General features: G+C 31.9%; 2 protein-coding genes across 6 annotated transcripts; both read left to right on the forward strand.

The window, feature by feature from the left end:
- Positions 1 to 6,319: 6,319 nt before the first annotated feature.
- rtet (major facilitator superfamily domain-containing protein rtet) lies at positions 6,320 to 8,136 on the forward strand. Its single transcript, XM_017909610.1, has 7 exons — positions 6,320 to 6,539; positions 6,614 to 6,876; positions 6,966 to 7,257; positions 7,328 to 7,548; positions 7,627 to 7,717; positions 7,825 to 7,962; positions 8,028 to 8,136. The coding sequence occupies exons 1-7, from the start codon at positions 6,320 to 6,322 to the stop codon at positions 8,120 to 8,122; spliced, it is 1,320 nt and encodes a 439-aa protein (XP_017765099.1). The 3' UTR covers positions 8,123 to 8,136.
- A 429-nt stretch (positions 8,137 to 8,565) lies between these two features.
- On the forward strand, positions 8,566 to 14,745 carry Stat92E (Signal transducer and transcription activator Stat92E). 5 transcript variants are annotated; one of them, XM_017909606.1, is made up of 10 exons: positions 8,566 to 8,778; positions 9,286 to 9,452; positions 9,529 to 9,685; positions 9,765 to 10,111; positions 10,181 to 10,324; positions 10,446 to 10,914; positions 11,003 to 11,675; positions 11,768 to 11,923; positions 12,047 to 12,281; positions 14,373 to 14,745. In XM_017909606.1, exons 2-10 carry the CDS (start codon positions 9,325 to 9,327, stop codon positions 14,533 to 14,535), a joined length of 2,472 nt encoding a protein of 823 aa, XP_017765095.1. In that variant the 5' UTR covers positions 8,566 to 8,778; positions 9,286 to 9,324; the 3' UTR covers positions 14,536 to 14,745. The 5 variants fall into 5 exon arrangements, with proteins under 5 accessions (XP_017765095.1, XP_017765096.1, XP_017765098.1 ...); XM_017909607.1 differs by having other exon boundaries at positions 9,305 to 9,452; XM_017909609.1 differs by having other exon boundaries at positions 8,566 to 8,722.
- The last annotated feature ends 1,207 nt before the right edge of the window (positions 14,746 to 15,952 follow it).

Raw genomic sequence — 15,952 nt, forward strand, 5'->3', positions numbered from 1 at the left:
TTTAAATCATCTAGTTAGCTATCAACCTTCGAGGATGTATGTATTTGTTTTGAATAACGAATAATCTTAATAGTAAATACTATGAAATAAAAATTGCCCCATTACCGGCCAATTCCGGTCAATAATTTCATTTGCACCATGCTTTAAAATAAAATGAAAGACTATCATGCGCTTTAACGAAATTTTTAGTATTTAGTAGTAATAAAAATCGCTAATCTTCATGATGATAGGTTTAGGATAATAAATTTAACATAGGGTAAACTTGACTTTTTGTTCCTTTTAAAATGTACTTTATTATTTAAATTTCCACATACACATGGTTTACGAAAAATACGCGAATTCAAAATTTGCAACACATATTAGAATGTGTTTAAAAACATGTGACGTTTAAATTTTACATTTTTATTTTCCATACTATTTATCCAAACAGTATGACAGAAAATATTGCTTTAAACTTTTACCATTACATTTCAATTAATATTCTTTTCTTTTTATTTCAAAACGTAACGGACATTACTGTACATCATCGAATGAATAATATATTTCTAGATCAACAAACGATCTTAAATATTAACAAACATTACGAGTTTTTTCTTTCTAGAATAAATAAACTGAAGAATATTTTTGACTAGTATGGAAAACGCAACAGATGATGATGGTTGGTCGAATAGATCCAGCAGGCCGGGACGAGTGCAATTTGATCTAACCTTGCAACAAATAATGCCCACATCCCAACCTGCCAGCATCTTCGACGTATTTGGTTAAATTAGTATCGTCTTCTGACTTGTCCTTCGTTTCTCGCCAATGTTTAATCCCCCTTTGTCTTCCGTTTTCTACGATGGAATATAATGCACTCCGATAGGCCGGGACAAGTGCAATATTGAGGATTATATCACCACGAAACATTGTCACAAATCTCGACCTATCTTCCATGCAAAACGATGAATCTTCTCTCACCAAGACAAATTGCGTTCATAACTAGAACCGATTGAACAACGAAATTTCTATTTAGAAAAATAAAATATTAGAAAGGGAAATATTTCATTCTATGTGGTTATAAGAAGTTCGCTTAATTATTGGAAACAAAAACTTTAGTCGTACATAACATTGACGTAAACACGTGCTTCTGAGAAGTTCTTTTAATCCGCGAACAGGATTTTTGGACAATCTCTTCGACTCGGTCTTCAAATAGTTAATTTCCAAATCGAAGAGAACTGCATTTTGAATGATCCACATAGAAAACACTTACTACGGTATTCTAAAATTTTCGTTATTTTATATAATATACGGTATTACAAAATATTATTTTTGTTTTTTGTTTTTCCTTTTCTTTTTATTAATATGTCGTACAATATGTCGTGTGCTAGTATTACTTCGTACACGAGTTTGAATCTATTATTTCATAGATTTTTACATTTAGCTGTAATTAGCATATCGACTACGCATTGTATAATTTTACAACAAATATGCAATTAATGACACATCAACACGACGTCAAAAACATCGTTTATGGAAATTTCTGCAATTCTCTCAATTAATTTTCACACACATACCTACGACGCATATTCGATCAAATGATTTTCGACAAGTACAATTTTTGATAGACCGTTTCTTCAATCTTGATCATATTTTCGTACACGATGTTAAAAAAGCAAAGAAACAATTCATTTTCCGATTTTATAATCGTCACAAACGTATCGCAGAGAATACACATATTGACAAAAGCACGTTACCGGTATACACCCTTCACCCCCAAATCAAAGCAAATGACGTCTTTCGCCGGTTGCCAATATCCCGCGCCACGGTTAACTTCTCTCTTCCTTACCCCTCGCGCACGTCCCATGTCTCGTCCCGTTCCGTCCCAACTCGTTTCGTATGTCTCACCTAGTTGGAAAGTGCGATGTAAAACGCTGCAAAATCGACGTAGGAAACCAAACGATCAAAGTTTCTCGTCCACTGCACGACACTATCGACAAGATACTGCATATATGTCACGATGCGTTTTACGATACGTCGAAGATGACGATCGCGAAAATGGCGATGATGATATCAATAATTATAACAATAACTAGATGAACTTTCAAAACTTCTTTCGCTGGACTCGTGCTTCTCGAGTACAAGATAGCCGAAAAAGATGCACGAAAGATGCAACGACAACATCCCACCCAGAGAGTTCTCGACTAACTGCTGCCCGTGACCAGGTGTCTCCTCTCTTTATTCCTTTTGGGTCCCAAGTACACGAAAGCCCCCAGCTATATAGGTACCCCTTAGGGCCAATAGTGGGGGCTTATTCTTATTTAACAGCAACGAAGCAAGAACACCAACAACAACCAACTTTAAAGCTTCCCTCTTTTTCCTTCTCGTATCTTTTTCTCGATCTCTTTCTACACTCTGTCTTTCTCTGTTAGGTTCTACCTTCAATTCTTCTAACTTCCTCCCCTTTTCTTCTCTCGATCACTGTCTCTTTTTCTCCCCTTCTTTTCCCTTCCGTTACCCTCCTCCTACTTTCTTACTACTCATCTCTTTCTCCTATTCATTCGAGTGGTTATCCTTTCTTTTCATCTCATCTGCTTTCTTCGTTCCTCTTGTACCACTTTGCGCGGCAGATCTATCGGTAAAGCCCGCCAAAATTGTATCAGCTGTCCTGAATATTACTCCGCCTGTCAAGTACGTGACGTATACGGTTCTTCTTGTTCTGTCTTTTTGTCAGGTAGCTGTCCTATGGGAAAAAAAGGGTCAGTCGAATTTTACAACAGTACGGCTATTATAATTTATGCAGCGACACTCCTCAGATTTATTTTAAAAACAACGTTTTAATATTATTAACTTATTTTTACATAAAACGGTTGACTTTTCGCATATTTATATTAAAAATCAAAGCTTTCTTGCAAATTGCATTGTATTATGAAACTGTAGCGTGAAACGTTACAAACGATTAAACGTGCGAATGTTGAACGCGTGTGATTCACACAACGTTGACAAAAGAACATTGATAGTTAAGCATCCATATTCGTTGATGAAATACTATTTCTTTCCACGTTGTATGAACATTCGATAATTTTCTTCATTTTATGATTGCAAAATTAATTATTGCTACCTTAAATACACGAAATCCCAATGCTATTGCATAATCTAATGATATTGCATCATATTACATAATATCAATTACAAGTAAATTTTGCTTTCGGTAAAAATCAATTATCTAGGTGAGAAATGAATCAAATTTTAATTTTCCATAAATCGATAATTTGTAAGATCGAGTCATGTGTAATTTTCCTTGAGATTAATTCAATTGCATGTAACATTTGTTTCTGTAATTTTAATTTAAATTTATCAAAATGTGCAACGTCTTATTTCCAAACATAAACAACTGCAACATAAAGGACAAATTAAAAAATCATCATTAAAAAATCAAACGATCGTCGTAAGAAGTGCTTGGCCTTTTCTCACAATTTGATTGAACTGTTCGATCGAGTTGCTATAAGTTTCCAAATAAGATGTTACCTTAATGTTATTCTTTCATTGATGTTGACATGCGTTAGTAAGCGAAAGAAGAAACAGAATTGGAAACAGAGAGTGATTGAGAACCACTTGTAGGAGGACAGCTGCCGCTGCGAGCGCATCTGCTGTCGGTTGCGCGGGCACGCGCGCTTACATATCCTTATTCCTATGTTGGTACTATACACTCTATATAGATGTACACGGCTCGAACGCATACGGTACTCCTCTGTTCTCCTTATTTCTACCATGTTCTTCCATCCTTTTTTCGCTAGTCCTTTCCTTTTCCCTTTCTTTCCTTATTTTTGTCCGAACATTCGCTGCTCCCCCTTCTTCTCATTCTTTCCTCTTTCCCCTCCTATCTACCTGTGTCCTTCGTTCATTTCAGTTGGTTTCTTTTTTCTCACCCTTCAAACTGCGACATCGCAGCATTCGAATCCCGTTTTCAATATACCTTCTAGCAAACACGTCTTTTCGTTGTATCGGGGGTTGACGGACCGTCATCTTCCCTTTAATACCGTACAGATCGAGGATTTATAACCCATGAGAGAGAAGATCTACTCGTGTTTATGGCATATACGAAGGCTGTCCGATTTCGAAAGCCTCGTACACCTAGTTTATAATACCTATACAGGGCTTACGCGAGCAGTAGGGTTTTCTACGGTGTGTAGCAGCACACGATGCAGCTTGCCGCACAGCCGGTACGTAGACCGCCGTGGTACCCAAAAATTTTCTTTGTTCTCATTGTTCAGAGAATTTCCACTGTACATTTACGACAGCTATGCTTCCTAGGAAATTGTCGATTTTCTCTACCAAGGGATTTTTCCATCTGCTTACTTTGTTCCGTGCTTATTTCCTTCCTTCTTTCTTTCTTCTTCATTCTCTATGAAAACCCCCACGGGATTTTAAGTTCAGTTCTTTTGTCCCTTTGCATACCTGCTGTCGTTGAAATGAACTGATGCGATAGTAATCGTTGCTTCGCTTAGATTTCTCTCAAAATTTCTTGATTTTATGTATTGCGTTTATTGTCACAAAAACCAAACGATATTAATGTGAACTTTGCATCGACTGAACATTGGTAGTAAAAGATCAAATTTTAATCTGTTATCGCAGATTTACACAGTAAAAAGTATTTCATTCGTCCAATTTCTTCAATTTTATCTGTGAAATTAAACCGGATGAACTTTGTAAACGCTACGATCTCTTTTCTATTTTATTATTTTCGTTATTTATCCTTAAATAAGAAAAATTTTTAAGTATATCGACACATGATAGAGAATGGCATCGATGTGCAGCATGTGCTTCACACTGTAGAGCCCAGATGGCAAGCGATGAATCCCTTGCTTAAATTTTCACCATATAACACTCCTGCTTTTCAGACCACCTGTTCTATGTGTAGTTTGAAGCTATTTCTAAAATTTTAACATTACGCGCGCGAGCGCGCGCGCATGTGTATCAATAGGGTATATAATCAAAGAAGAGATGTTTCATTTTCATCAATCTCTTCTATATATTCATTTACGTATGCGCAAAGTGTAGATAAGTCAGTTTTCAACTACACTGTATTAATTGACAATATTTTATTTTTAATATTATGTACTGCAAAAGTGTTTGTTTTTACTATTAACACAATTAACGATATTAAAAGCACGAATAAAACAAATATTTCTCTTTCCTTGCAATCTATTTCACTTGCATCTTCATTACGCAAAAAATTTCACGTCTATATACATATGTACATACACGTAATAATGTTTTGTATTGACAAACGGTTACTCCAAGTGATATTACACTTTAAAATGAATTACAAAAGATCTTTGTTCGTGTCAAGGAAGTGAATCCGTGGTCGAATTTAAACGTGTCCGTGTATACGAATACTTTATGTCGTTTATAACAACCGGAAGTTGAACATACATAATGTTTCTGGGTGTGCCTGTTGTGCTATTTTTCGCTTCACTGACAAATAAAAACAACGTACTGATTAACTATGATTTAATGACTACAATATTCATTATTAGAACGTGAATAAAATATTTTACAATTTCCGTCAATTTTTTATACAAATTATACTGCTTTGTTTTTATTTACATTATTATCATTTACTCGTACTTTTATGCTAATATCAACATCGAAAGTACTTAAGAAAATTATAATTGTAAATTCCATTAATTTCATGTCAATTGTCATAATAGGTATAGGTAAATTATTATGATAATTTCGGTTATAATATAATATATAAAAAGGGAACATTATACTTATTTTTCTATATATGAAAGTTGCATAAAACCTTTCGCGAATAATTTTTTCTATAAATAGTTAGATCTTATAGTTATAGGTCTTAAATAATGTTCCAAACATTTAGATTTGGATATAATCTATTCTAAATAATAGAGACGGATGAAAAAATATTTTGATCGTAATTTTTTTGATTCGGTTATAAAACAGATTTCTTTTTTATTGATTGTATGTACGGTCGGTAAAGAATTACCGAAGTGAAATACAGTGGAAAGTAGGTCAAACCCTTTCACTCATTGCTTTTAAATCTTCAACGTTTACGATGGCACAAATAGAAAGTATCACAATTAAGTCAGACTTTACATTTCTGAAAAAATTAATTTATGTTACGAAGATTGCTGTGGAAATTGTCAAAGTGGAATTGTTTAAATATTAATTATACGATGGATTGATAAGCGTTAATTGTGAAAAATTTTAATTACACTAATTTGCATCAAATGGACGATAGTTTGTATTTTAAGTTACAGTATTTCTTTTAAAGATTTTTATATTATATATTATATATTGTAACATATTAAAATCAATAATGATTAAACTAAAAGATAATACAGTTCAAGTAGTATTTATTTCTTTATTGTTGGATCTTTTGGCATTTACTATGATATTACCGCTGTTACCAGCTTTGTTAGATTATTATAAAGAAATAGAAGATGATCAAGGCATATATTTTAAAATCTTGTATTATATACAAAGTGCAAGAAAATTTTTTGATGCTCCTGATAAGGTTAATAATGTGCTTTATGGAGGTTAGTCATTTTTTTCATTTTACAATAGTTTTTAATATATTAGCATCAAAAAACATATGTAACTTAATTTATAGGTTTTCTTGGTTCTATGTATTCTTTTCTACAATTTTTGAGTTCTCCCATATTAGGAGCGTTATCAGATATATATGGAAGAAAACCATTGATGATATTTTGTTCAATAGGAATTGCACTATCTTACCTTTTATGGGCACTTTCTTATAATTTTACTATATTTGTATTAGCAAGATTTATTGGCGGTATTAGTAAAGGAAATATTAGTTTATCAATGGCTATTATAAGTGATGTTACTACTTTAAAAACAAGGGGAAAAGCGATGGTAAAGTTTATTAAAATAAACTATCAATGAAAATAAGTAGAACACTGAATATAAATAACAAATAAATGGATTGACATTTTTATTTACAGGCATTAGTTGGCATAGCTTTTTCTATTGGCTTTGTAGTAGGTCCAATGATAGGAGCAATTTTTGCATGGACTTTTAATGATAATAAGAAAGGGTCTTTGCATATAATACCTGCTCTATTTGCTCTTTTTTTAGCAACAAGTGATTTGTGTTTCATTGTTTGCTATTTAAAAGAATCTTTACCATTGAAGTATAGAACTAATAGTCTTATGTCTGGTTTATCTGGAATTCTTATCTACATTAATCCTATAGACTTGTTCCAATTTAATGGAGTATCTGGTCTAAATTTACAAGGTGAAATCATAATAATCTGATATATTATACATTTTATAGGAATTAATAAAAATTATGTATATAATTTCAGAGAAAAGAAATTTAAAAACACTGGGTTGCGTATATTTCATGTATTTGTTCGTGTACAGTGGCTTGGAATTTACCTTAACTTTCTTAACTCATTATTTATTTAAATTTACAAGCATGCAACAAGGATGGATGTTTTTGGGAATTGGATTGGTTATGGCAATTCTGCAAGGAAGTTGGGTACGAATAATTCCATCCAATAAAACAAAATCTGTTGCAGGATTGGTAAATATTTTGAAAATTTCAAATAAAAATTTTTGCTCTTATTAATTTTAGTTTGGTTAAATTATATAAATATTTTAGGGTTTATGGTTGACCATTCCAGCATTTATTTGTGTAGGTTTAGCAGATGATATATTTACATTATCAATTGGATTATTTCTGTTTGCAATTTGTAAGTATATTATAAAATAAATATTTCTATATAAAATATAATGAATATCTACCAAATATCCATATTTGATCAAAATAAAGAACTTTATATTTTTTTATATATCATAGCTACAGCCATGGTTGTTACTTGTATGATGACTCTTGTGACACGTGTTGGACCTAATCATCAGAAAGGTACTATTACAGGTGTCTTTCGTTCTCTTGGAGCATTAGCTCGAGCTTGTGGACCTATTGTAGCATCCTCAGGTAAAGATAAAATTTAGAATTATTTAATTAGATAACTTACATTGAAATAAAAATTTTTATTTTAGCATTTTGGTGTATTGGCAGTAAGGCAACATATCTTGTTGGTGCTGCATTTCTTGTATTTCCACCTGTTATTCTTCAAACGATAAAGTCATTTTAAGATAAAGGTATTTATATTTATACAGTATTTCTATACAATTTATAGATTTAATAGAATATTACAAACATCCGAGAAAGTATTTTTTGTGCGCTTAATGTATTGAGTATGAAGGGCAAATAATTGTACATTTTAATACGTAAATTTTCTATCTTTATACCCTGTCTTCCCTTCCCCAATTTATTACTTGTCAATTGTAAATTATAGTAGTTGTATATAAATGAAGAAAAAAACTAAACAATTAAAATAAACAAGCGAATTTAACAACAACAATTATTATTACTGAAGAAATAATTGTCAACTTATCACGTTCTTGGGGAAATTGTGATTTTACGCATGCGTAGTTGGTGTTTGATCACGTGATATACCCTTTCCTCTTTATGTCGCGCCATTTACGGTAAGAAATTCTCGGAATTCCTTGTTCGCGACACTCCGTCCTCATCCGCGCTGTGTGAGTAACAAGGAAGGGGGAGAGTTATTGATGCGATTCGCGCGTGTGACCGGTCCCCGCAATCATTACGTTTACGATTATTGCGCGGTAGATTGAGTTTAATCGATCCAAAAGTTACTTCTTCAACAGATTGAAACAAATAGAAAAAATAGGTAACAAAATTATACAGCACAAATCCTAGTTGCTTTTGTCCTCGGACTAGCAGCAGGTGAGTGCAACCAATACTTAAACCAAACTCTTTTTCCTTTGCCCCTCCTGCTTATCTATTTACGTGTTATTGCAATACGTCACGATCTCTTATTTCTATATTTTTATATTATATTTCTTGTGTTGATTTTAATTAAAAAATCGAACAATTAGTACATTTATTTTATTAAATTTATTCAATTTATCCCATACCTTTCAAAATAGTATTAAATATCTGTAATTCTTACTTGAGGTTCGGAAGTATATACGTATCCATTTTAAAATTATGCGTGGTTGATAGCAAGTGATATCAAGTACTTTATTTGATCAACTTTTTATATTTTGTAAGAAATTAGTAAAATTTTCTAACGAAAATATCTTTGCATAATTACTTATTGGATACAAACGAGGCAAATAAATTTTTAGTATTTTATTAATTTGTGGTTATATTATTTTCTAATTTGAATATCTTTGACATTCTTAATGAGAGCATTAATATAAATCAATGTAAAACAACAATATCTCAAAGAAATGTGTTTAAGGTAAAGGATTCATAGTTAAAATCAAAATGTCACTGTGGGCAAAAGCACAGCAATTACCACAAGAAGCATTGCAAGAAGTACGTTCAGTTTATGGAGAACACTTTCCGATAGAGGTACGACATTTTTTATCTTCTTGGATAGAAGAAAAGATCTGGTAAGTTAATGGTGCTTATAACTTAGTGTATATTTGAATTAGCATGTACAAATTGTTTAGAGTAATATTTTTATAGGACTGATGTCGAACCTGATAACCCACAATATGAACAATACATAGCTACACTTGTTAGATCTCTAATACAGGAATTAGAAACTAAAGCAGCTTCTTTAAATACAGATGACATGTTTTTAACAAAACTAAAATTAATGGAAGCTGCAAAAAATTTTCGTGTAAGGTTTACAATAAAATGTTAATAATTGGCTTAAAACATATTATAATATATTTATATTTACCTTTTTTTTATTGTAGCAGAAATATGCACATAATCCTGCAGCATTATTTAGAATAATTAGACACTGTTTAGGAATAGAAATGAAATTAGTAGCTCAAGTAGAGAATTTGGGAGGTGCTTTAATGACTATGGCAGGAGGAAAAGTAGGGTTAATTAGTGATGCTGTTGCTGAAATAGCCCAACATGTTGAGTCTCTGAGACGTAGAACCCAAGAAACTGGAGAAGATTTACGAAAAATGGAGCAAGAACAAGAAGCATTTGCTCTTAGTTATCATGAGTGTACTAAATTAAATGCTCATCTTCAGCATCTTGCAACGCAGCCACAAAATCAACAAAATTTGGATATGGAGAAAAAAATTAGAAGGTAATACAATTTTAACTAAATATTTAATTCCTTGTAATCATTTAAGAAATGAAAATAATGTTACTGTAGGCAAAAGGAACAGCAAGAACAATTACTAAACCATAAAGTAGCAGGTTTAATGCAATTACGATTGACATTAGCTGACAAACTGAAAGATACTATTACCAGATTAAATGGTTTGCAATCAAGAGTCTTAGATGATGAACTTATTAGGTAAAGTTTGTTCAATAAATTGTGCTCCTGCTTCCCTGCCTTTCATTTCTCCTTTCCCTTTTTCTCTTTCAATATATAATAATAGTTTCACATGAATTTTGAATTTAAACTAATATTTCAGATGGAAAAGAGATCAGCAATTGGCAGGGAATGGTGCACCATTTAATAGTAATTTAGACTCTATTCAAGAATGGTGTGAAAGTTTAGCTGAATTAATTTGGCTTAATCGTCAACAAATTAAAGAAGCAGAACGTTTAAAACAAAAATTTGCACTTGAACCACCAGGAATGCAAGATATTCTTCCTACCTTAAACTCTCAAATTACGCAGCTCCTCAGTTCATTAGTTACAAGTACATTTATCATAGAAAAACAACCACCACAAGTTATGAAAACTAATACTCGTTTTACAAGTACGGTACGCTTACTTGTTGGTGGAAAATTAAACGTTCATATGAATCCACCTCACGTAAAGGTGAGCATTATTAGCGAAGCTCAAGCAAATGCTTTATTAAAAAGTGATAAAATGGCAAAAAATGGGGAAGCTAGCGGTGAAATTTTAAATAATACAGGAACAATGGAGTATCATCAAGTAAGAAAAAAAGAGTAACAATCGAAACTAACATAATTCGTAATATTGCTAGAAAAGCAAATGTAACTAGTATGATTTTACTTCCTAGGCAACAAGGCAACTCTCTGTAAGTTTCCGTAATATGCAGCTGAAAAAAATCAAAAGAGCAGAAAAGAAAGGAACAGAATCTGTGATGGATGAAAAATTTTCACTCCTCTTTCAATCACAATTTAGCGTTGGAGGAGGTGAATTGGTATTCCAGGTTTGGACTCTAAGTTTACCAGTTGTAGTAATTGTGCATGGAAATCAAGAACCTCATGCATGGGCTACAGTTACATGGGATAATGCATTTGCTGAACCAGGAAGGGTACCATTTGCAGTACCTGATAAAGTTCCGTGGGGTCAAGTAGCTGAAGCATTAAATGTTAAATTTAGATCTGCAACAGGTCGTTTATTAACGGAAGATAATTTGCGATTTCTTGCGGAAAAAGCATTTCGTAGTGGAAATGCAAGTGGACAAGACTATTCTAGTTTACTTTTGAGTTGGGCACAGTTTTGCAAAGAACCATTATCAGAAAGAAATTTTACATTTTGGGAATGGTTTTATGCTGTGATGAAATTAACTAGAGAGCATTTAAGAGGTCCATGGATTGATGGTTATATACTAGGGTTCGTAAGAAAGAAGCAAGCAGAAGAAATGTTAGCAAGTTGTGCATCAGGAACTTTCCTAATGCGTTTTTCAGATTCTGAACTTGGTGGTGTTACTATCGCTTGGGTTGGAGGTAAATGTTTAACTTCATTATTGTATACTAAATTTATTATTTTTCTTCGTATTTGATCGATATTGAACTGTTTGATATTAAACGATTTATAGATCAGACAGAAGTTTTTATGTTACAACCTTTCACAAGCAAAGATTTCGCAATTCGTAGTTTAGCAGACCGGGTATTCGATTTACAACACCTACTTTATCTTTATCCAGACTTATCAAAAGATCAAGCATTTTCTAAATATTACACGCCATTTACAGGTAAATACACTTTATTGTTGTTTGTTATTTACGCATTTTCATATAATACTTTGAATCAAAATTGTCGAAATTTCTTATGATAATTTCAACAATTGAAATTTTTTGAAATATATTTCATCATAGAAAATCAAACTACATCGACGAATGGATATGTGAAACCGTTGTTGGTAACGCATGTACCTGGTTGGGGTGGTCCTGGAGTCGGTGGTCAGACACCGTCGCACTCTTCCGTAGTTGGGGTAGGAAGTAGTGGTCAAAGTGGTCCCGGTGGTAGTTATCCTGCAACACCATCCACAATGTTTCAAGCGCACAGTCCTGATCCATCTGTAACACGTGATACTCCATCAGTGGCTTCCAGGTCAGTCTCCTGGATCTAAAATATCAATCATATCATTCACCTTTTTTTTTTTTTATTAATATGAGCTGCCATAGAAAATTTAATACAAGATATGCAAAGATTCCTTTTGACTTTCGTGTAATGTTCGTATGTTTGAATTTTTAAATTCATAACATATCGTTTCCAGTAATTATTTTATATGAATCAACATTATTTGACTGTCATGTGTAATATTTACCAATAACATATTGAGTGGATATAATGTTTGGGTATTTAAAGTTTAGTCAGTAAAAATAGATTAATAATAAATTCGTAAAAAAGTGGAAACGAAACATTGCTACAGTTGATAACACTTTGCATGTCTTTTATACTCTATTTGTGCAGATGAATGTCAGTATTGTTTTTTTATGTTTTCTTTTTGCGAACGTTTAGTTAATACTATAGTTTACAGTGACACTGTAGCTTCACATATTGTAAACATTTTTTATGAAATTTTGCAATTTTTATATTATTACTGTATTGTAAAATGAAAGTATAAGTAATGTTAAGCCATATCAAACAATTTTATTCGTAATTAAACAAACTGTATGTTGAAGAATATTGGATGCATAAAGAAAATTTTGATAAAATGTATACTTTATCATATATAACTATATTTGTAAAATAACTAATCTTTTGACATTGTTTAATTTTTTCTTTTTAAATTTTGTTTTGAATTAGTCTTCATGTCATCCAATACTCTATGCCGATATTATAACTTTTTATCAATAAGCCTATATTTAGAATTAAGTGGCATTATTGTGAAGTTCTATTATTACGCACTAATTAAATAATGCCATTATTAAATTTTGAAAGTCCTCCATAGAAAAATTTTATACGATTTGAAGGGAACATAAATGTGTTCTAAATGAAATGTTTGATAAATGGCGTGTTTTATATTAATTCTAAATGCGCGATACTTTGTAATATAGAATAGTTAATGTTTCAAATTTATAAAATTGCTTAAAAAGCAAATCACAAAGAAATCCGTCCAACGGATAAGTAGATGATTGGCAAACCTTTGAAAGTATAAAATAATTTAGTCGTTGATATTATTTTAATTTTTTTACTCTTTTTTCTCTATCTCTTTCATAAGTTATAATACGTAATTTGTAGCACTAATGATGAACATAAAGAAAAAGCGGGTTGTGTGAATAATAATACATGCATTCTTCTCAGACTGCTATATTTTATAAATTCTGTTTTTTTCTCTCTTTATTTTCTTTCTTGCGCGTCCGTTTTTTTCTTACTAAGAGAAACGGCTTATCCATGGCATTAAAAGGCAAATAAAAGTCGACAGTTATTGTATGATCGATAGTATACTATGTGTATAAATATGTATTCATACATACACGAATGTGTATGTAAACGCATATTGTATGTACGTATGCAATGCATACGTGCGCGCGCGTGTGTGTGTATATATATAAATCCTTATGAAAGAGTAAGATATTAAAAATCTACACATATATAATAGTATTATAACACGTAATATGAAATTCCAAAAAAAAAAAAAAAAAAAAAAAAAAAATCAAAGGCATGGGCCTGGAGCAAGCCGGTACAACCACAACAACGGAAAATTAAATACTTAGTTACTACTCCTGAAAAAAACGCAACTCCAATCACAATGCATTATTGTTACAGTTCTAGTACTGGCAGTCGAGTGTATTCAATCATTACTACAAGATTATTACGAAACAAAGGCCCTGCAATTTTTTCGAAAATTCGTCTGAATTAAGTCATACAATAAGTGTAACTGTAATAGACTAAAACCATCAAAGATAACTATTAAGTGACCGATCAATTTCAATTACATTGGGGATTTTTTGTGGTTTGTACTTCCCTTGCCGTGTTGTACCGGCTATCCGGCTAATCGGTCACACGTTTTGACGAAACAGACGAGTAAACATTCTCGACTATTCGAGCAGAAAATCAAATGTTTTGAAATATGAAATTAGGAAAAAAAAGTTGGACCGAATTAATTTCGTATCATACACAATGTATTTGAATTTTGTACAAGTCTATTATTCATTACTATGCCAGTGATTGGGGTTGTGTTTTGGTTTGTGGTAGCTATGCTCCGGGCCTTGGCCAGTCAAGCGTTGGGCGAACAAATCCGGACATGGACTATGTGGAGCTGATGAGTCATGGTGAGCTGCCCTCGATCGACGAAAATCTCAACTTGGATCACTTTAGCTTCTCCGAGTTCATACAATCATACACTAAACCACAATAGGTATGTCAGGCGCGATATATTTCCTGTATCAATGTATCGATTATGCGCCCCCCTTTCTCATCTTGATCATCTTTTTAATTGTACATCATTTAACGGATATAATCCGTCGTTGTTGTTGTTTTATAGGGGAGGGATGTAAAAATGTTTTTACGGTTTTCAGTATATTATCTTGTTTAGCTATTAATTGGGTTACCATTGACTCTAAGAAAACGTGGCATATCTTTCATTTTCATCCTGTAAGTGCAATATATTTAAAAACTATTGTCATGTAGCTATATTATAAGCAAATGATCAAAATCAATAACTATATAGTAATCTTGTTGAGTTGCTATTACCTATATGTAGGTATACCGTGTACAGTAAGCACTATATATGTCGCTTTACAATCTTAATTTTCTGTTTTCACTAAGTACTTATTACATAACAGTAATACTTGGTTTAATATTTCGTACGTGTTCAGTTAAATGAAGTTGAACAATTAAAAATATTTGAGACATATTGTAGGAGAAACTTGACTCATTTTATTAGCTAGGTTTTATTCATGAACAAAGTGTATCTAATACGAAATATAACGAAAAATGTGCATTCTAATATATTCAATGATGCGTTAAGGGCGTACATTTAAATGCAAATATAAAAAGTATACAGTATGTTAATTTCGATCGTTATACAGTATATAATTTTAAATGATTCATTTTTTACAAAATAACGGTACTTATTTAACAAATACAACATGCTTCTTGTTTAAGCGCCTGCCAAGAATGGTATGTAACGTACAAACTATATAAATTTTTTAGTTATTCAGAAAATGATAATAAGTATCGATCAAATTTAAATGTTAACTGACAATAGAATGTTAACTCGCTATGATAATATGTAGATCAAATTACAAATTATTACAGACAATCATTTTCACGATCAGTCATGTAAATAGTGAATTTATAAACAACGAGGACTTTTATTTAGCAATGAGAAAAGTAGCGTACCGAAATGAGAAACGAAATTTGTGTAACGCTAACATAATATGTGTGTAATACGTAATTCGCGTGACCTAAATATGTGCCTTACGACCTTCAAATTTATACTCGTTATATTTTTTGAAAAATCTTAAGAAAAGTTGCATGCATTTTTAGTAAAAAAATTTGTCCTTAAATCATTGTGCTCGACTCATTGATAAAGAAACCGTGTTTCTTACTATTTAAATCTTTGTTACGTTGAGATGTTATTTGTTTAAAAATTTTTGAAATATCAAAATCGAACGTCTCTTTCTAATTCGTAATAATCTTAACACAACGAATAAAATATATTTTCCATTTACCGAAATCACATTTTTGGTAAATCTCGTAGATTTTTACGCCTAAGTTTTTATTGTTGGTTAAAATACATAATCATTTATTTTTTAATCATTGTTCCCTCC

Source organism: Eufriesea mexicana, unplaced genomic scaffold (genome assembly GCF_001483705.2).
Source record: "Eufriesea mexicana isolate 0111107269 unplaced genomic scaffold, ASM148370v2 scaffold18737, whole genome shotgun sequence".
NCBI lineage: Eukaryota > Metazoa > Arthropoda > Insecta > Hymenoptera > Apidae > Eufriesea > Eufriesea mexicana.

Bases quoted from the DNA above. Each gene is read 5' to 3' on its own strand.
- rtet (XM_017909610.1), top strand. From the start codon at position 6,320: ATGATTAAACTAAAAGATAATACAGTTCAAGTAGTATTTATTTCTTTA. The intron at 7,549-7,626 runs GTAAATATTTTG...TAAATATTTTAG, and splicing joins CAAAATCTGTTGCAGGATTG to GGTTTATGGTTGACCATTCC. The intron at 7,963-8,027 runs GTAAAGATAAAA...TTTTTATTTTAG, and splicing joins ACCTATTGTAGCATCCTCAG to CATTTTGGTGTATTGGCAGT.
- Stat92E (XM_017909606.1), top strand. From the start codon at position 9,325: ATGTCACTGTGGGCAAAAGCACAGCAATTACCACAAGAAGCATTGCAA. The intron at 9,453-9,528 runs GTAAGTTAATGG...ATATTTTTATAG, and splicing joins TGGATAGAAGAAAAGATCTG to GACTGATGTCGAACCTGATA. The intron at 11,924-12,046 runs GTAAATACACTT...ATTTCATCATAG, and splicing joins ATATTACACGCCATTTACAG to AAAATCAAACTACATCGACG.